We start from the raw sequence: 19,191 nt of genomic DNA on the forward strand, positions 1-19,191 counted from the left end.
AATGGGGAACAAAGAAATGGCAGACTAATTGAACAAATACTTTGGTTCTGCCTTCACGAAGGAAGACACAAATAACCTTCCGGAATACTAGGGGACCAAGGGTCTAGCGAGAAGGAGGAACTGAAGGAAATCCTTATTATTCAGGAAATTATGTTAGGGAAATTAATGGGAATAAAGGCCGATAAATCCCCGGGGCCTGATAGTCTGCATCCCAGAGTACTTAAGGAAGTGGCCCTAGAAATAGTGGATGCATTGGTGATCATTTTCCAACAGTCTATTCACTCTGGATTAGTTCCTATGGACTGGAGGGTAGCTAATGTAACACCACTTTTTAAAAGAGGGAGAGAGAAAATAGGGAATTATAGACCGGTTATAGTCTGACATCAGTAGTGGGGAAAATGTTGCAATCAATTATTAAAGATGAAATAGCAGCGCATTTGGAAAGCAGTGACAGTCCAAGTCAACATGGATTTATGAAAGGGAAATCATGCTTGACAAATCTTCTAGAATTTTTTAAGAATGTAACTAGTAGAGTGGACAAGGGAGTACCAGTGGATGTGGTGTATTTGGACTTTCAAAAGGCTTTTGACAAGGTGCCACACAGGAGATTGGTGTGCAAATTAAAGCACATGGCATTGGGGGTAGTGTATTGACGTGGATCGAGAACTGGTTGACAGACAGGAAGCAGAGAGTCGGGATAAATGGGCCTTTTCAGAATGGCAGGCAGTGACTAGTGGGGTGCCGTAGGGCTCAGTACATCAATGATTTAGATGAAGGAATTGAGTGTAATATCTCCAAGTTTGCATATGACACTAAGCTGGGTTGCGGTTTGAGCTGTGAGGAGGATGCTAAGAGGCTGCAGGATGACTTGGACAGGTTAGGTGAGTGGGCAAATGCATGGCAGATGCAGTATAATGTGGATAAATGTGAGGTTATCAACTTTGATGGCAAAAACAGGAAGGCAGAATATTATCTGAATGGCGACAGATTAGGAAAAGGGGAGGTGCAACGAGACCTGGGTGTCATGGTACATCAGTCATTGAAAGTTGGCATGCAGGTACAGCAGGCGGTGAAGAAGGCGAATGGCATGTTGGCCTTCATAGCTAGGGGATTTGAGTATCGGAGCAGGGAGGTCTTACTGCAGTTGTACAGGGCCTTGGTGAGGCCTCACCTGGAATATTGTGTTCAGTTTTGGTCTCCTAATCTGAGGAAGGACGTTCTTGCTATTGAGGGAGTGCAGCGAAGGTTCACCAGACTGATTCAAGGGATGGCAGGACTGACATATAAGGAGAGACTGGATCTGTATTCACTGGAGTTTAGAAGAATGAGAAGGGATCTCATAGAGACATATAAAATTCTGACAGGACAGGACAGGTTAGATGCAGGAAGAATGTTCCTGATGTTGGGGAAGTCCAGAACCAGGGGTCACAGTCTAAGAATAAAGGGTAAGCCATTTAGGACTGAGATGAGGAGAAGCTTCTTCACTCAGAGAGTTGTTAACCTGTGGAATTCTCTATCACAGAGAGTTGTTGATGCCAGTTCGTTAGATATATTCAAGAGGGAGTTAGATATGGCCCTTACGGCTAAAGGGATCAAGGGGTATGGAGAGAAAGCAGGAAAGGGGTACTGAGGTGAATGATCAGCCATGATCTTATTGAATGATGGTGCAGGCTCGAAGGGCGAATAGCCTACTCCTGCACCTATTTTCTATGTTTCTATGTTTCTAAATAAACACATTCCGTTTTATCTTCTTTTACCCTTTAGGGTTGTATTACATGCAATTGTCTAAGATCAGTAGTTGTAGAATATGCACAGCCAGAAGACTCATGTTACACTGCTGGTTCCCATATTACTCTTGCCCACTGACAATGGAGCTCTGTGTATGTGTTCACCATTCACCAATTTCCAAATGTTAATTTAATTTTAATGTTTGGCAGAAGCAAAGAAAAAAACTACTGTAAACCTCCCCCAAATCTAACAGGTCGTTAGATTTTTTAACTTTTAAAACTATTCACATGTTGTTATAGCACTGGAACTATTTTGGTGCTTGTCCTGTTCTGACCTTGAATATAAAACTGAACCTTGAAACATGTTCTTTGATTAGTCTTATGTGGTATTTCATAGAGTGTCTGACAAGCCCTATCTCTGACACCTTTCGACTAACTGTTGACTGGAAGGACATCAACTTCATAACCACCATTTAAAGTACTTTGAAGATACATCTCAAGCTGAACAAAAGACGTTCAAAAGTGTCTCTTTTATAACCACATTAGCTGCTCAGCCATTCATTGGATTCAAGTGGTGTTTGCTCACACAAGTACAGCTACCAATCAAACATATACTTCAAAAAAGATACATTGGATACTGGTCTTTGAACTGAACACGCGATCCCTGAGACCAAACTATCCTGAGGTAACTAAATTATATTTTACACAAAAGCTCATCAAGTAATAATGGTCTACAATTAAAGCCCACTCGAATTTTGCGTGCACTGAGATTCTGTACTATTTCTTTAAAATGTTTCATTAGAAATTTTCCATGTAAAATTTGTGATATTAATAGACCATTTCTGGAGCACTACTAAAATGTTCTTGTTTTTTCTCCATTATATTAAATATTTAACAATTGTGTTTTATTCCTCTATTTAGAGGACTCGGCTCACTTGTCTGTACTCTGAGTGGATGACTTTTTTTGCTGCTTGGGTGATAGATTAAGATTATTTAATATTAAAACATAGGGGCCGAAATTCCGCTTCTAACGCGGCTAATGGGCGGCTAAGTGCTTACCGTCGGCAGGGATCGGGTTCCTCGGCTGACAGGAAATTTAGTTGGGTGGTGGGGGCAGCATCAAGAGATACCACTGCGCGCTCTGCCGCCACCTATGTGGCACTGCTGCTGTGAAATTAGGTAGGTACGGTGGCCTTACTGGCAGGCGTTTGTACAGCCTGGAAAAACTGTTGGGACATCGGGGATCCAGAGATCAAGATAAGTTGTTATCTTTAATTTTTTTCAGCATTTATGAATTAATGGCACCAGTGGGAAAGTGTGGGTGTGGGTCAGATAAATTTTCGTAAACTTTTTTTCCCCAGTATTTCAAACTCGCAAACCGTCGGGAAACGCAGTAGGCCTCCTGAGCTACTGCTCTGTTGGCGCCCGAGGATGAGTGTGCAATTTCAATTTTAGCGCTGCTCTCTCATCTTTGGGCAGAAAAACTGAATTTGGCAGTTTGAGGCGGTGATTGCCGGCTGGCGTTAAAATCTTCACTCAGCCGTTGTCCTTCACTCAGAACCGCCTCAAAAACGGAGATACCAAATTTCGACCCCATAGTACATAAATGAGTGCAGAGCAAAGTAACCAAAGGAATAAGAAAACACTACTTAATCAAGAGAAAATGTAGACATTTTTAAAAAGGAAATAAGTTTCCATTGGGCTTATATTACCTTTAACTAACGATGCAAACTACTTTTCTTTTTAAACTGGATTTAACTTGAGACATTACAAACAGAATTTTTTCAGCTCTGAAGCAACTCAGAATATAACATTATGTATACACATTATTCACCCACTCAGACCAGCATCGTACCCAGAAACTGATGTATTCCTTGATCTTGTCTATAAGTTCTTAAATAAATAATTTTTCACTCCTGTGGGGCCAGTTCTTCCTACGTTCAATCATTTCTAATTGCCATCAATATCTATTGTAGTCCATTAACTTATACTTACCTTGAAATCACAGCAATTAAATAACCTTTCAGGAATATCACTAAATGTTGATGTTGTTGCTAAATATTTACCCAATATAAGTTTTGTTCTAAAAAAATATATTGCTGATGTAAATTTTAATAAATTAATGTTTGCATGCCAAAGTAAAAAACAAAAGTTATATGTGAAAAACAAACCAGAGTTTGTTTTGTGTTTCAAGTGAAACAAACACCTGATGGTATTTGGTACTGATTATGCAGGTTGTACAGAAATATTATACAAAACATTTTGTTTCAGATAGGAAGAGATCTACAAGTAAAATTTACACACTCTGACAAACTATACTATATTTCAAAAGGCAGAAATGAACACTGTCAAGTGTCATCGAACGCAGGATCAATATTATAGTATATTCTGATATTCTGTGCTGTAGCTTCATCCCTAGTCCAGAATTATAAACTACTACAAGTGTAGTTACATCATTTGACAAACACACACAACTTTACAAACATGCAGCAAGTTCACTTAATACTATCCAAAAAAAAATTACAACATTTCCTGTTTTCCATTAAAGATCCCTGTCAAAAACGAGGATCAAATCATGCAGTAACTTTAGCTCACATTAAAGAACTCAAATCCAACCCAGCAGTTTTAGTATTCAAAATTACGTTACTGGTGTCTGAGCTGAGTACACTATAAAAAAGTACAAAGGATTGCGGTTATTTCAACCTGCTCACTGAAACAACTACCTGGATAAAATAATCTAACTCATTCTTCCTGCCATTGTTTAAAACTGCCCTCCCAACAGTTTCAAAATAAAATATCTTCATTTTGGATGAGCATCTCTACCAATAGTCTTTGATAACGTATGTCATTTAAGGCTGCCATGGGATCCTGTTCCGGGGCTCGCATTAGAGTTGGTCCAAAAACAATCCCAAGATTCTCTGCATTCATCAGGTTGTCCTTCTCATGTAGAATAACCCTGCAAAAAACAACGATCCATTTTAGTATACGACTTATTTGTAGTATTTATTTAGGCATAAGACTATAAAATTACAACTCAAATCAAGTACATGTTGAGCCTTCCTTATCCGGGACTCCCTAATCCGGCACCACCCCTCGTCCGGCACCATTCACGGCCACCGGGTGGCGCATGCGCAGAACTCTGACATGAACAAATTGAAGTCTTTACTCGCTGCCGACTCCTGCAATTGCTGGCCTGACCCACGATCCACGATCCACCAGCCCCATGATCTCTCTGCTGCACTCGCAGCCCCAAGCCAGCCAGCCCTGATATCCCCTTGCTCATTAGAACATAAGAAATAGGAGCAGGAGTAGGCTACCTAGCCCCTCGAGCCTGCTCCGTCATTCAATAAGATCATGGCTGATCTGATCATGGACTCAGCTCCACGTCCCTGCCCGCTCCCTATCATCCTTATTCCCTTATCGCTCAAAAATCTATCTCCACCTTAAATATATTCAATGACCCAGCCTCCACAGCTCTCTGGGGCAGAGAATTCCATAGATTTGCAATGCTCTGAGAGAAGAAATTGCTCCTCATCTCAGTTTTAAATGAGCAGTCCTTTAGTCTGAGACTATGTTCCCTAGTTTTAGTTTCCCCTATGAGTGGAAATATCCTCTCTGCATCCACCTTGTCCAGCCCCCTCATTATCTTATATGTTTTGATAAGATCACCTCTGCTTCTCAGTCCCTGTACCATCCAATTTAACGTAGCCACCCCTTATCCGGCAAAATCCCTTAGCCGGCACGGGCCAGATCCTGAGGGTGCGGGATAAGAGAGGTTCAACCTGTAGTATTGGAAATTTAACATTTCACAGTATATTGGTACTTTTAACACAAAGTTCTACACATTAATTTTGACCAGCTTTCCAATCAGACACTTAAAATGTGAAAACATTGTTCTAGCTGCTGCATCTTTACAAACAAGAATAACCTAGATGGAAATCAAAGGCATTCTGTGTAGGAATACTTGCATTTAAAAATAGTTATCTAATGGTATTGAATTCATTTAAACTTGATAAATTTCCATCCAAAACAGTCATCAGGGAATTCCCATCTTTTCTCAAATAGGATACACAAGAACGAAGTATCAAACAAGAAAAAGCCATTGGGCCCACTGAGTTTCCTCCATCCCCAACAGACTATGCACAATGTGCTGTCATGGGCTCTATCAAACTTATTGAATTCCTAAAGTTAATTAATAAATAAACTTGCCAGAAAAGAAAGCCCTAGGAAACTTCTTCCATGGTCATCTAACAAAACTGCATGGTAACAAATATTCCAATCTACTTTATCCAACCAGGATCATCCTCGAATACAAAGATAAACCTGGCTTCTCTTCTTCACTACAAACCGTCTTCTTAAATCCCTCTCCATGCTGACCTCCAACAACAAATGCAAGGAGCTCATGGACTTCTTTGGCATTAAGGTAGAGACCATCTATTCAGCTACCTCTGGCGCTTCACTCCCTTCCCCTAGCCCACTGGGCCAAACTTTCCCCAAGGTCCCCCTGCCCTAGCCTTGAACTCGCATATTTCTTTATGTTCTCCCCATCTCCCCTCATGCCCTCTCCAAGCTCATCTTGTCCATGAGACCTACCTCCTACTCCCTTGACTCTATTCACATCAAACTGCTGACCACCAAATTTCCCTTCCTGGCCCCCATGTTAGCTGATATTGTTAACGGTTCCCTCTCCTCAGGTACTGTAACCCTCCCCTTAAATACTGCCGTCATCACCACTCTCCTCAAAAAACCCACCCTTGATCCCTCTGTTCTGGAAAACTGCCGCCCCATCTCCAACCTCCCTTTCCTCTCCAAAGTCCATGAACGCGTTGTCATCTCTCAAATTTGTGCCCATCTTTTCCTCAACTTCATGACTGAATCTTTCCAATCAGGTTTCTGCCCCTGCCACAATACCGAAACAGTTCATTTAAGTCTCAAATGACATCCTTTGCGACTGTGACAAAGGTAAACTATCCCTCCTGATCCTTCTTGACTTTTCTGCAGCGGTTGACCACTCCAACAACTCTCCCCCTTTGTCCAGTTAGGTGGGACTGCCCTTGCCTGGTTCCATTCTTATCTATCAAATCGTAGCCAGAGAATCACCTGCAATGGCTTTTTTTCCTGCTCCCGTACTGTTACCTGTGGTGTCCCCCAAGGATCAATCCTTGGCCCCCCTATTTCTCATCTACATGCTGCCCCTCATCGACACCATCTGAAAGCACATCATGTTCCACATGTACATTGATGACACCCAGCTTTACCTCACCATTAACTCTCTCGATCACTTCACTGTCTCTGATTTGTCAGACTGCTTGTCTGACATTCAGCACTGGACGAGTAGAAATTTCCTCCAACTAAATACTGGGAAGACCGAAGCTGTTGTTTTCGATCCCTGCACAAACTCCGTTGCCAAGCCACCAACTCCATCCCTCTCCCTGGCAAATTTCTGAGGCTAAGCCAGACCATTCTCAACCTTGGTGTCGTATCTGACCCTGAGGTGAGCTTCCGATCATATATCCGCTCCACCAAGACCGCCTACTTCCACCTCCATAACATCACCAGTCTCTGCCTTTGCCTCAGCTCATTTGCTGCTGAAACCCTCATCCATGACTTTGTTGCCTCTGGACTTGACTATTTCAATGTACTCCTGGCTGGCCTCCCATCTTCCACCCTACATAAGCTTGAGCTCATCGTAAACTCTGCTGCCTGTATCCTAACTCGCACCAAGTCCCATTCACCCATCACCCCAGTACTCGCTGATCCTACATTGGCTCCCAGTCTGGCAACGCCTCGATTTTAAAATTCTCATCATTGTTTTCAAATCCTTCCATGGTCTCACCCCTCCCTATCTCTGTAACCTACTCCAGCCCTGTAACCTCCCCAAGATCTCTGTGCTCTTCCAATTCTTGCCTCTTGCACATCCCTGATTATTAATCATTCCACCACTGGTGGCCATGCCTTCAGCTGCCTAGGCCCTAAGCTCCGAAATTCCCACCCTAAACTTCTCCATCTCTCTTCCTCTCCTCCTTTAAGACACTCCTTAAAACCTACCTCTGTCCTAATATCATCTTATGTGGCTCGGTGTCACATTTTGTCTGATAACACTCCTGTGAAGCACTTTGGGACGTTTTACTACATTAAGGGCGCTATAGAAATACAAGTTTTGTTGTTGATTCCACAGATGCTGTTAACATCAGCAGCAGTTGACTTCAGCAGCAGAACTACCATTTTGTTTCAAGAAGTATTTGGTCATCTATCTCTCAACATATCCTAATTTTGAATCTTGTTCTCAACCAGGTACTTACCTGGCATTAAAAAAGGAGTTAATTAATTTACTGCTTTAAAGCAACCCCAATGGCTTAGTGGTGGTAAGATAGTTGTTAGCATGATTTGGAAAAACAAGTTATTAGTAAGCCTTTTGGTGGTAATACATAGGGTGGTAATACATAGTGTCGGGTTGATATATATTTTTAAAGATATGCTACAAATTATTCAATTGCTCCACTGATGGATTACACAGTTACCTTTAATAATACTGTATGGTAAAATATATTGCTTACCCAATACCTACACCTCACTTCAAACTGTCTTGTGGAATAAAAATTTTATTTTTGAAATAAGCATGATCTCTCTAGTTAATTACATACAAAAAGATCACTTTGGGTAGAAAGATATCCTCAAGAAGGCAATGGATTAATTTATGAAACGAATTCTTAATCTAAAATGGAAACTGCAGAATTGGAATAGTGCACTATTAAATAATAGGCAACAACGATCATTAATGGGTTTCTTTATAATGGTGGCTCAAAATCAATAAAGTTTGGTGCACCACTCTTGTGATTGAGAGACCAAAGCTTGAATTCCAATCTCAACAGATGTTTGCAGTATGGTTTCCCAACACAGTAAGTCCACTATTCTTGACTGAACTGCTTTTAGGATGGAGAGAAATTGGCTTGGCATCAGTTGACCCCTTGTTTTATTTCCATTCATGCACCTTCTGTCAGATTGATTAAAGATATTTTCAGTTTGCACGCTTCTAAGTTAGGAATAGCGTGAATTTTTGTGAAGGAGGTGTGAGGGAACAGAAAAATAGACATGTAAAATAAGAGTATTACAATTAATATTTGCTTTTCTATAAATTGGAATGTTTCTTACAAAGAAAGAAAAATAATATTCACATCAAAAGTAAAATATTTGTTAACTTTATAGCATTTACTTACAAATGGTTAATATTAATGGATATGATATACCTTTTTAGATGAGCCATAAGGTACCTCAGAGTTTCACAGTGTGCAGGTGGCAACATTTTTAATGCTTCATGAACTGACTCTAATCGCTCATCAGGATCTGGAATCTCTGCAATAGAAACAATAAAATATAAAAACATCAAAACTTAAAAAAAAGATGATTCAAATGTTTGCAAACTTTACTTAAATGCTTTATTTCCTGTTGACAGGAAGTAGACTGTTTGAAAGATATATGGGAAGTATTTTTAACTTAAAATACTCCCCTCATAAATAATGTGGAAAATTAAAACTACAAAGAATGTCTGTTGCCTGAGTGAGGATTCTCCCCATTTACCTTGTGTGAAAGCAGCTTCATGGAGACGTACTGGGGGCAACTGTCACCTCTGTTACAATCAGAAAACAGATGTAAACAGGCATAATGGAACACTAAGTTAGATGGAAATCAGTTCCACCTTATTTCCTCCTATTTCAGCCTTGTTTAAGTTTCCGGTCAGGTCTGCAATGAGTAGTGGAAACTCTTGTCGGAAGCAAATTGGGACTGTGTTCATTAGAACAGAAGAGATTACTTGGTGTTTTGATAGAAGTCTTTCAAATTATGAATGGATGAGTCAGAGTTACAAGTTACATTTACCTCACCAGAGAAGAGTTACTGAAGCTAAATTGGTAATGAGTCATTAGACGGCCAACGGGTGGAACTGCAAATAGACTGTAACCAAAATCTTAATATGGAAAATTGTAGAGTCACACGCTTCTGTGATTGAAAATCGCGACAAAGATATGACTCCATGAACTTGAAAACCCTATTAGAGCGCCACCCTCAGAGATCACAGGCAATTACAACTTATAAATACAAGTTGTTAATGTTTTTGTTGTTGTAATGGGGTGTGGACACAACTTGCATTGAAAAGTCCATAATCAATATTGAAAGGTGACGGGGCATACCAATTTTAATAATATATAAATAGATTTCCAAATATACATATAAATAAATCAATAACATGATTATTTGATATAAACAAAATCAGTACACTCACGTGCAGCTTCAATAAATTTTGGGTAAGCATCATACGTGATAAGTGGAATGGGCAAATCTCTGAAGTATAGTTTAAGCGCACCGGTGATAATATTTATATCTTCATAAATATTCACTGAAATGTCTGCTTTCTCACCATCTAGGACCCACAAAGGTTAAAAAAATCAACACTAAACAGATATTCAGTTCAACATAATGATTATATTCTTGTACTACATTCAATATGTACCAATATACAGGCAACTCGTGATTATCCGTACACGGATCCAACGGAAAACAGTTGTAGCGGGATTTAAAATTCTGTTGCTAACAAGTGAAAAGGCAGTCCCAAATAATTTGGAAAAATCACCTTCCAAACACTGTGCTCATTTGTATTTTCTAATTCTCTCTCTCACACATTCTCTCTCCCTGGCCGACCCTGTACCGTCCGCTTCTGTCCCTGGCCGAAGGGACTCTGCACCGAACCCGGCCAAAAGGACTCTACACCGGGGGGACTCTCTCACTCACCATAAAAATCACCCTCCTCTGCCCTTGCTTTGCTGGCGTGTGTGTGTGCGCACTGCTGCAGCTGCTGTCTCTCGCAGCCACTGCTGATGTTGGGAACGGGGGCAGTGCCGGCACCGGGTTCCAGGCACCAGAACCTGTACATGCATGCTGGTAATGTCCATCTTTTGTTACTGTTTGTAGCTGATTACATTGAGTCATTAAAGTTTTAACTCGCCCTTATGGAAAAATCATTTACCCGGAATAGCCAAAACCCCGAGGGATCCAGATAATCGAGAGTTGCCTGTAAAACCAAACCCATTTTGTTTTTCCATTTTTCTAATTTCTCCACACAACATACTTCTGCAAGGAGAGCATGGCAGACCATGCTGCAGTCTTATCTATGGTTGTCACTAATGTCAAGCAGCATCTTGAACGTTAAGGCAGTTGTTTCAATCACATGCTTCAAATGTCACCATAAGTAGTAACAGGGTAATATACATTTTGGGTAGAGTAATCCTATGAGGCAATTTATTGAGGAAACAGCTACATACACAAGGTCACCGACATGACGTTATCAATATCAAGCAGGCAAGAAAAGCAAGAAGCTCCCTTCTGTTCTCTCCCAAAGATAGTGAAAATCTGCAATATTGTAAGCTGCATTTCTTCCTATAATACAGCAACAACTGGTTCACAACAGCAGAGAACATTTTGTTTGGGACAAAAGTATTAAAAGAGGTGACTTTGTAAAACTGATCAGAGTTGCCGTTTTAACCGTACGATTTTGCAGCTTTAATGGGGGTTTATGCTTTTGATTGGAAGTGAAATATGCTAGAGGCTTAAGCAAAATAAAATGATCTGGCTTTTCAGTCCCCTTTAACAGGATAGGACTGTAGTATTAGCTTCTCTTCTGGTTGTCTTTTAAAGTTGCAGTAGATTTGAAACATTTTACAAACATTGATAGAACTTGGGGAAAAGAGTGAGGATTACGATTATTTTGGGCTCCTCTTTCACATACTAGCTAATGAAAAAAGTAACTAAATTAAAAGACTGCAGAACTTAAGTAATATGCAAGAAGAAAAGCTGAAGTTCTTTGAAGGCTAAAATCTGTCCTTCTCTATCAACTAATAAAAATAGATTTATTACAGTTTTCATCCAGCTGCTGTTGTAGGTCACTGTATGCCTGAATTTACATGGTAACCAAACTGACATAGTAAGTCTTTGTAGTTTTTCCATTGATTTAGCTTAGGAAGCTGGAGGATTGATGTTAGGCATCTTTATTTTAACTTTCAACTGTTGCAGAACATAACAAATCTGAAATCTTTCATTTTCTCTGACTAGACTTTGAGATAGCTAGATTTATGCAGTTATCTTCAAAAGTGAAAAATCTTGAAACTAGTCAAGGTAATAGTATCCATCTGCTTGTTGTGAATACCGCAGTGTTTACCCTTGTTAGTTGAGTAAAATTTCCCGAAAATGAAACTGTACGTACCTCTGTCAAATGCTAGCTTGACATCTTCAATTAGATCACTAAACCCTGATACTCTGTACAAACCTTCAGACATCAGACCTACAAAATATAAAAATTTTATTGAAAAGGATTCTCTGGAACATTATGAAACAGGCAATATAATAACAATAAAAAATGTACTCCTAAATAATTATATCTTGTATATTAAAAATAGTAGATGAATCAACACATTTCATTTCAAAACACATTGAAAACCTTTTAGCAACCTTCTCAATGGCATTTTTATATATTAGATTTACCTGCAATACCTGTAAGTGATGCTGTGATAGGGGTTTACAATGTTAAATTTTAGTGAATGTTATTAACGGTTATTTGCAGTAACACCCCAGCTGATAACATAAAAGCTACTATTTTACACTGAGTTTGAGTATGCTTTGCAGTTGCAGGCTGGAACAACTAGGTGTTGCTTTAGCACAGCCTAAAGCTCTGAGACTCCAGTGGTGTCAGCAATACTGATAAAGGAAATTAAAGGTAAGGTGAAATTTGCAAGTGTAAATTTAAATTAATTTTGTAAAAATTTGACCCATACCTGAAGTCTCCTTTTTGGGTATTTTCCCTCCAAGTTCTGTCACTCTTAGGTTGAGTTTCAGCCTCAGGCTTTTGGCCTTATTTTGAGCTATCTCCTTGCCCATTCCCATGTGCTATGTAATCCTCACCAACCCCCATGTCTGCCCTCCTTCCAATCCATTGGCCATCTTTGCTGCTATCTCGTGTCAGTATTCCTCCCACATTTCAGTCTCCCAAGCCCAAAATCCCAACATGTCACTCCTCTTTGGGTGTTAACCATATCACGCCTAGCTGATGGGTGAGCTCCATAGCAAGCCACCCCTGTGATCATGCCATCTGCTCATCATCCCTGCCTTGTTGCACCTTTGTAAGTAGCTGCTGCACCACTTCCTCAATGAGCCTGCGTACCTGGACGCGGAATGTTATACATCGAACTCCCCCTTGCGCATCCCCCTCTCCCCCCCCACACACTGAACACCCTTCAGACCTGAAAGCCCGATCTCTTGGTAGCCACAATCCTAGTCCCACTAAGCTGTCCATGTCCATGTTCTACGTGTGTGGGAAGTGTATCCGCCTCGAGCTCTTGACGGTCCGCGTTGCGGAATTGGAGCTGAGGGTGGATTCACTCTGGAGCATCCACGATGCTGAGAATGACGTGAGTATCACGTGTAGTGAGTTGGTCTTACCGCAGGAGAAGGGTCTACAGCCAGATAGAGAATGGAAGACCAGCAGGAAGAGCAGTGCAAGAAAGATAGTGCAGGGGTCCCCTGTGGTCATCCCCCTGCAAAACAGATACACTGCTTTGAGTACTGTTGGGGAGGATGACTCATCAGGGGAGGGCAGCAGCAGCCAAGTTCATGGCACCGTAGGTGGCTCTGCTGCAAAGGAGGGCAGGAAAAAGATTGGGAGCGCGATAGTGATAGGGGATTCGATGGTGAGGGGAATAGATAGGCGTTTCTGCGGACGCAACCGAGACTCCAGGATGGTATGTTGCCTCCCTGGTGCAAGGGTCAAGGATGTCTCGGAGTGGGTGCAGGACATTCTGAAATGGGAGGGAGAACAGCCAGTTGTCGTGGTGCACATTGGTACCAACGACATAGGTAAAAAAAGGGATGAGGTCCTACGAAAAGAATTTAAGGAGCTAGGAGCTAAATTAAAAATTAGGACCTCAAAAGTAGTAATCTCGGGATTGCTACCAGTGCCACGTGCTAGTCAGAGTAGGAATCGCAGGATAGCGCAGATGAATACATGGCTTGAGCAGTGGTGCAGCAGGGAGGGATTCAAATTCTTGGGGCACTGGAACCGGTTCTGGGGGAGGTGGGACCAGTACAAACCGGACGGTCTGCACCTGGGCAGGACCGGAACCAATGTCCTAGGGGGAGTGTTTGCTAGTGCTGTTGGGGAGGAGTTAAACTAATATTGCAGGGGGATGGGAACCTATGCAGGGAGACAGAGGGAGACAAAAATGAGGCAAAAGCAAAAGACAGAAAGGAGATGAGGAAAAGTGGAGGGCAGAGAAACCCAAGGCAAAGAACAAAAAGGGCCACTGTACAGCAAAATTCTAGAAGGACAAAGGGTGTTAAAAAAGCAAGCCTGAAGGCTTTGTGTCTTAATGAAAGGAGTATCCGCAATAAGGTGGATGAATTAACTGTGCAAATAGATGTTAACAAATATGATGTGATTGGGATTACGGAGACGTGGCTCCAGGATGATCAGGGCTGGGAACTCAACATCCAGGGGTATTCAACATTCAGGAAGGATAGAATAAAAGGAAAAGGAGGTGGGGTAGCATTGCTGGTTAAAGAGGAGATTAATGCAATAGTTAGGAAAGACATTAGCTTGGATGATGTGGAATCTATATGGGTAGAGCTGCAGAACACTAAAGGGCAAAAATCATTAGTGGGAGTTGTGTACAGACCTCCAAACAGTAGTAGTGATGTTGGGGAGGGCATCAAACAGGAAATTAGGAGTGCATGCAATAAAGGTGCAGCAGTTATAATGGGTGACTTTAATATGCACATAGATTGGGCTAGCCAAACTGGAAGCAATACGGTGGAGGAGGATTTCCTGGAGTGCATAAGGGATGGTTTTCTAGACCAATATGTCGAGGAACCAACTAGGGGGGAGGCCATCTTAGACTGGGTGTTGTGTAATGAGAGAGGATTAATTAGCAATCTCATTGTGCGAGGCCCCTTGGGGAAGAGTGACCATAATATGGTGGAATTCTGCATTAGGATGGAGAATGAAACAGTAAATTCAGAGACCATGGTCCAGAACTTAAAGAAGGGTAACTTTGAAGGTATGAGGCATGAATTGGCTAAGATAGATTGGCTAATGATACTTAAGGGGTTGACTGTGGATTGGCAATGGCAGACATTTAGAGACCGCATGGATGAATTACAACAATTGTACATTCCTGTCTGGCGTAAAAATAAAAAAGGGAAGGTGGCTCAACCGTGGCTATGTAGGGAAATCAGGGATAGTATTAAAGCCAAGGAAATGGCATACAAATTGGCCAGAAATAGCAGCGAACCTGGGGACTGGGAGAAATTTAGAACTCAGCAGAGGAGGACAAAGGGTTTGATTAGGGCAGGGAAAATGGAGTACGAGAAGAAGCTTGCAGGGAACATTAAGGCGGATTGCAAAAGTTTCTATAGGTATGTAAAGAGAAAAAGGTTAGTAAAGACAAATGTAGGTCCCCTGCAGTCAGAATCAGGGGAAGTCATAACGGGGAACAAAGAAATGGCAGACCAATTGAACAAGTACTTTGGTTTGGTATTCACTAAGGAGGACACAAACAACCTTCCGGATATAAAAGTGGTCAGAGGGTCTAGTAAGGAGGAGGAACTGAGGGAAATCTTTATTCGTCGGGAAATTGTGTTGGGGAAATTGATGGGATTGAAGGCCGATAAATCCCCAGGGCCTGATGGACTGCATCCCAGAGTACTTAAGGAGGTGGCCTTGGAAATAGCGGATGCATTGACAGTCATTTTCCAACATTCCATTGACTCTGGATCAGTTCCTATCGAGTGGAGGGTAGCCAATGTAACCACACTTTTTAAAAAAGGAGGGAGAGAGAAAGCAGGGAATTATAGACCGGTCAGCCTGACCTCAGTAGTGGGTAAAATGATGGAATCAATTATTAAGGATGTCATAGCAGCGCATTTGGAAAATGGTGACATGATAGGTCCAAGTCAGCATGGATTTGTGAAAGGGAGATCATGCTTGACAAATCTTCTGGAATTTTTTGAGGATGTTTCTAATAAAGTGGACAAAGGAGTACCAGTTGATGTGGTATATTTGGACTTTCAGAAGGCTTTCGACAAGGTCCCACACAGGAGATTAATGTGCAAAGTTAAAGCACATGGGATTGGGGGTAGTGTGCTGACGTGGATTGAGAACTGGTTGTCAGACAGGAAGCAAAGAGTAGGAGTAAATGGGTACTTTTCGGAATGGCAGGCAGTGACTAGTGGGGTACCGCAGGGTTCTGTGCTGGGGCCCCAGCTGTTTACATTGTACATTAATGATTTAGACGAGGGGATTAAATGTAGTATCTCCAAATTTGCGGATGACACTAAGTTGGGTGGCAGTGTGAGCTGCGAGGAGGATGCTATGAGGCTGCAGAGTGACTTGGATAGGTTAGGTGAGTGGGCAAATGCGTGGCAGATGAAGTATAATGTGGATAAATGTGAGGTTATCCACTTTGGTGGTAAAAACAGAGAGACAGACTATTATCTGAATGGTGACAGATTAGGAAAAGGGAAGGTGCAACGAGACCCGAGTGTCATGGTACATCAGTCATTGAAGGTTGGCATGCAGGTACAGCAGGCGGTTAAGAAAGCAAATGGCATGTTGGCCTTCATAGCGAGGGGATTTGAGTACAGGGGCAGGGAGGTGTTGCTACAGTTGTACAGGGCCTTGGTGAGGCCACACCTCGAGTATTGTGTACAGTTTTGGTCTCCTAACTTGAGGAAGGACATTCTTGCTATTGAGGGAGTGCAGCGAAGATTCACCAGACTGATTCCCAGGATGGTGGGACTGACCTATCAAGAAAGACTGGATCAACTGGTCTTGTATTCACTGGAGTTCAGAAGAGTGAGAGGGGACCTCATCGAAACGTTTAAAATTCTGACGGGTTTGGACAGGTTGGATGCAGGAAGAATGTTCCCAATGTTGGGGAAGTCCAGAACCAGGGGTCACAGTCTAAGGATAAGGGGTAAGCCATTTAGGACCGAGATAAGGAGAAACTTCTTCACCCAGAGAGTGGTGAACCTGTGGAATTCTCTACCACAGAAAGTAGTTGAGGCCAATTCACTAAATATATTCAAAAGGGAGTTAGATGAAGTCCTTACTACTCGGGGGATCAAGGGGTATGGCGTGAAAGCAGGAAGGGGGTACTGAAGTTTCATGTTCAGCCATGAACTCATTGAATGGCGGTGCAGGCTGGAAGGGCCGAATGGCTTGCTCCTGCACCTATTTTCTATGTTTCTATGTTTCTATGGATCTGGTATTGAATTCTAGCCACTGATCCTGCCTCCAAACAAGCATATTTTGGGCCCTGTTGCCTGAACCTTCATTTGAGTTTATTTTCAAGTCTGCGCCCCGATTCTCTGACAGCCACAAACTTACCCTGTTCCATCAGTAGTATTTTGGCCTCTAGGGCATGTCTTTTGTTCAGCTGCTTGCCTCCTCCTTTCCCGCCAGCCTTGTCTTCAGATCAACAGCCAAATCCCCATCCTCCTTTTTACCCATTTCTCTCCTACAGCCTACTTCCACCCTCCGTAACTTCACCCGCCTCCATGTGTTAGGGGATTCTATAATTAGGAAATCGATAGCATCCGCTGAAGCCACAAACAAGAGTTCCGAGGGTGCGTTGCCTACCTAGCGTAAGGGAGAGGAATTTGGAAAGGGAGGGGGTAAATCCAGTTGTCATGGTCCATCGGTAGGAACAGGGAGGAGGTCCTGCTGAGGGAGTATCAGTAGTTGGGAACTAAATTTAAAAGGAGGATCTCGGGAGTAATATCTCTGGATTATTGCCTGAGCCATGTGCAAATTGGCATCGAGACAGACAGATCAGGCAAGTTAACACATGGCTAAAGCAGTGGTGTGGGCAAGAGGGTTCTTTTCCATGGGGCATTGGCACCAGTACTGGGTCAAGAAGGAGATGTACCGATGGGAACGGCTCCACCTGAACCAGAATGGGACCAGTGTCCTAGCGGAAAGAGTAAATAGGGAAGTTGCAAAGGCTTTTAATTGAGTAAGATGGGGGAGGGATCTACAAGAAATGAAACCAGCATAAATATAAATAAAACAGGGAAGGCGAGCATGAGGCATACTAAACTAAGGGAGGACATAAATGGCCAGGGAATAAATAGGTTTGTAGAACAGGGTGTAAAGAGATGGACTGGACAGGCTAGATGCGGGAAGAATGTTCCCGATGTTGGGGAAGTCCAGAACCAGGAGACACAGTCTTAGGATAAGGGGCAGGCTGTTTAGGACTGAGATGAGGAGAAACTTCTTCACTCAGAGAGTTGTTAACCTGTGGAATTCCCTGCCGCAGAGAGTTGTTGATGCCAGTTCATTGGATATATTCAAGAGGGAGTTAGATATGGCCCTTACGGCTAAAGGGATCAAGGGTATGGAGAGAAAGCAGGAAAGGGCTACTGAAGGAATGATCAGCCATGATCTTATTGAATGGTGGTGCAGGCTCGAAGGGCCGAATGGCCTGCTCCTGCACCTGTTTTCTATGTTAAAAATAAGAGGGGAATTGCTATTACAAGTGAGTTCAACTGTCTGTACAGCAATGCACAGTGTCCATAATAAAACTGGGGAATTGGAGGCAATAATGCATTGCGAGGAACCAGATATAGTCAGGATTACTGAGACATGGCTACAGAAAACTCAGGATTGGGAATTTAGGTATAACATATTTAGAAAAGATAGAGTAGGAAAAAGGGGATGTGGAGTAGATATACTTATTAGGGATAACATTATGGCAGTAGAAAAAAGTGACGCAGCTATCAGTAAGACAAACATAGAATCAATGTGAATAGAGATAAAAGATAATAAAGGATCAATCACACGAATAGGGGTAGTCTATAGGCCACCCAATCATGGAAGGGAGGTAGAGGAAGAAATATACAAACACATCAAGGTTTTCACTCTGGCCTGGGGTCTTTAGCGTACCCTCAATAATAGTTTCTCTCAGTTACCATCTATTAATTCTGCACAAAGAGATTCTGTGTTTGACCTTTCCTTTTTTATATCTTCGCACTTGTGCTTTAGTACTGGAGTTTATATACATGATCACACCACCTCTGTTTCTCCCGATATGGTCACTTCGAAAGATTTATAGCTTTCCAGATTTGTATCCCACTGATTGTACTCTTTCCACCAGTTGACTGTGATGCTAATGATGTCCAATCTGTCAGTTCTTGCAAGACCTTCACTGTCACTGTTATGTTTTCACTGGAACATCGTGGTCCCCCGACCTGCGAGAGAACAACTCCACAGGTCGGGCTATAAAGAGCTGGAGCGGCGGACCGTGGAACATCATGGCCCCTCGATTTGCGAGAGAACTGCTCCGCAGGTCGGGTTATAAGAACATAAGAAATAGGAGCAGGAGTAGGTCATACGGCCCCTCGAGTCTGCTCCGCCATTTAATAC

At 42.1% G+C, this 19,191-nt stretch overlaps 1 protein-coding gene across 4 annotated transcripts in view; it reads right to left on the reverse strand.

Annotated features, from left to right (window-relative positions):
- Positions 1-2,236: 2,236 nt before the first annotated feature.
- LOC139259856 (N-chimaerin) overlaps positions 2,237-19,191 on the reverse strand; it is a 332,546-nt gene continuing 315,591 nt past the window's right edge. For all 4 annotated transcript variants that reach the window (XM_070875745.1, XM_070875747.1, XM_070875748.1 and 1 more), the window contains 4 exons: positions 11,980-12,057; positions 10,006-10,143; positions 8,975-9,080; positions 2,237-4,683 (listed from right to left, as the gene is read on the reverse strand). In XM_070875745.1, the coding sequence (XP_070731846.1) occupies positions 4,512-4,683; positions 8,975-9,080; positions 10,006-10,143; positions 11,980-12,057 (494 nt within the window). In that variant the 3' untranslated portion in view covers positions 2,237-4,511. The remainder of the gene's footprint in view (positions 4,684-8,974; positions 9,081-10,005; positions 10,144-11,979; positions 12,058-19,191) is intronic.

The sequence above is a fragment of the Pristiophorus japonicus genome, chromosome 3 (genome assembly GCF_044704955.1).
Source record: "Pristiophorus japonicus isolate sPriJap1 chromosome 3, sPriJap1.hap1, whole genome shotgun sequence".
Taxonomy (NCBI): domain Eukaryota; kingdom Metazoa; phylum Chordata; class Chondrichthyes; family Pristiophoridae; genus Pristiophorus; species Pristiophorus japonicus.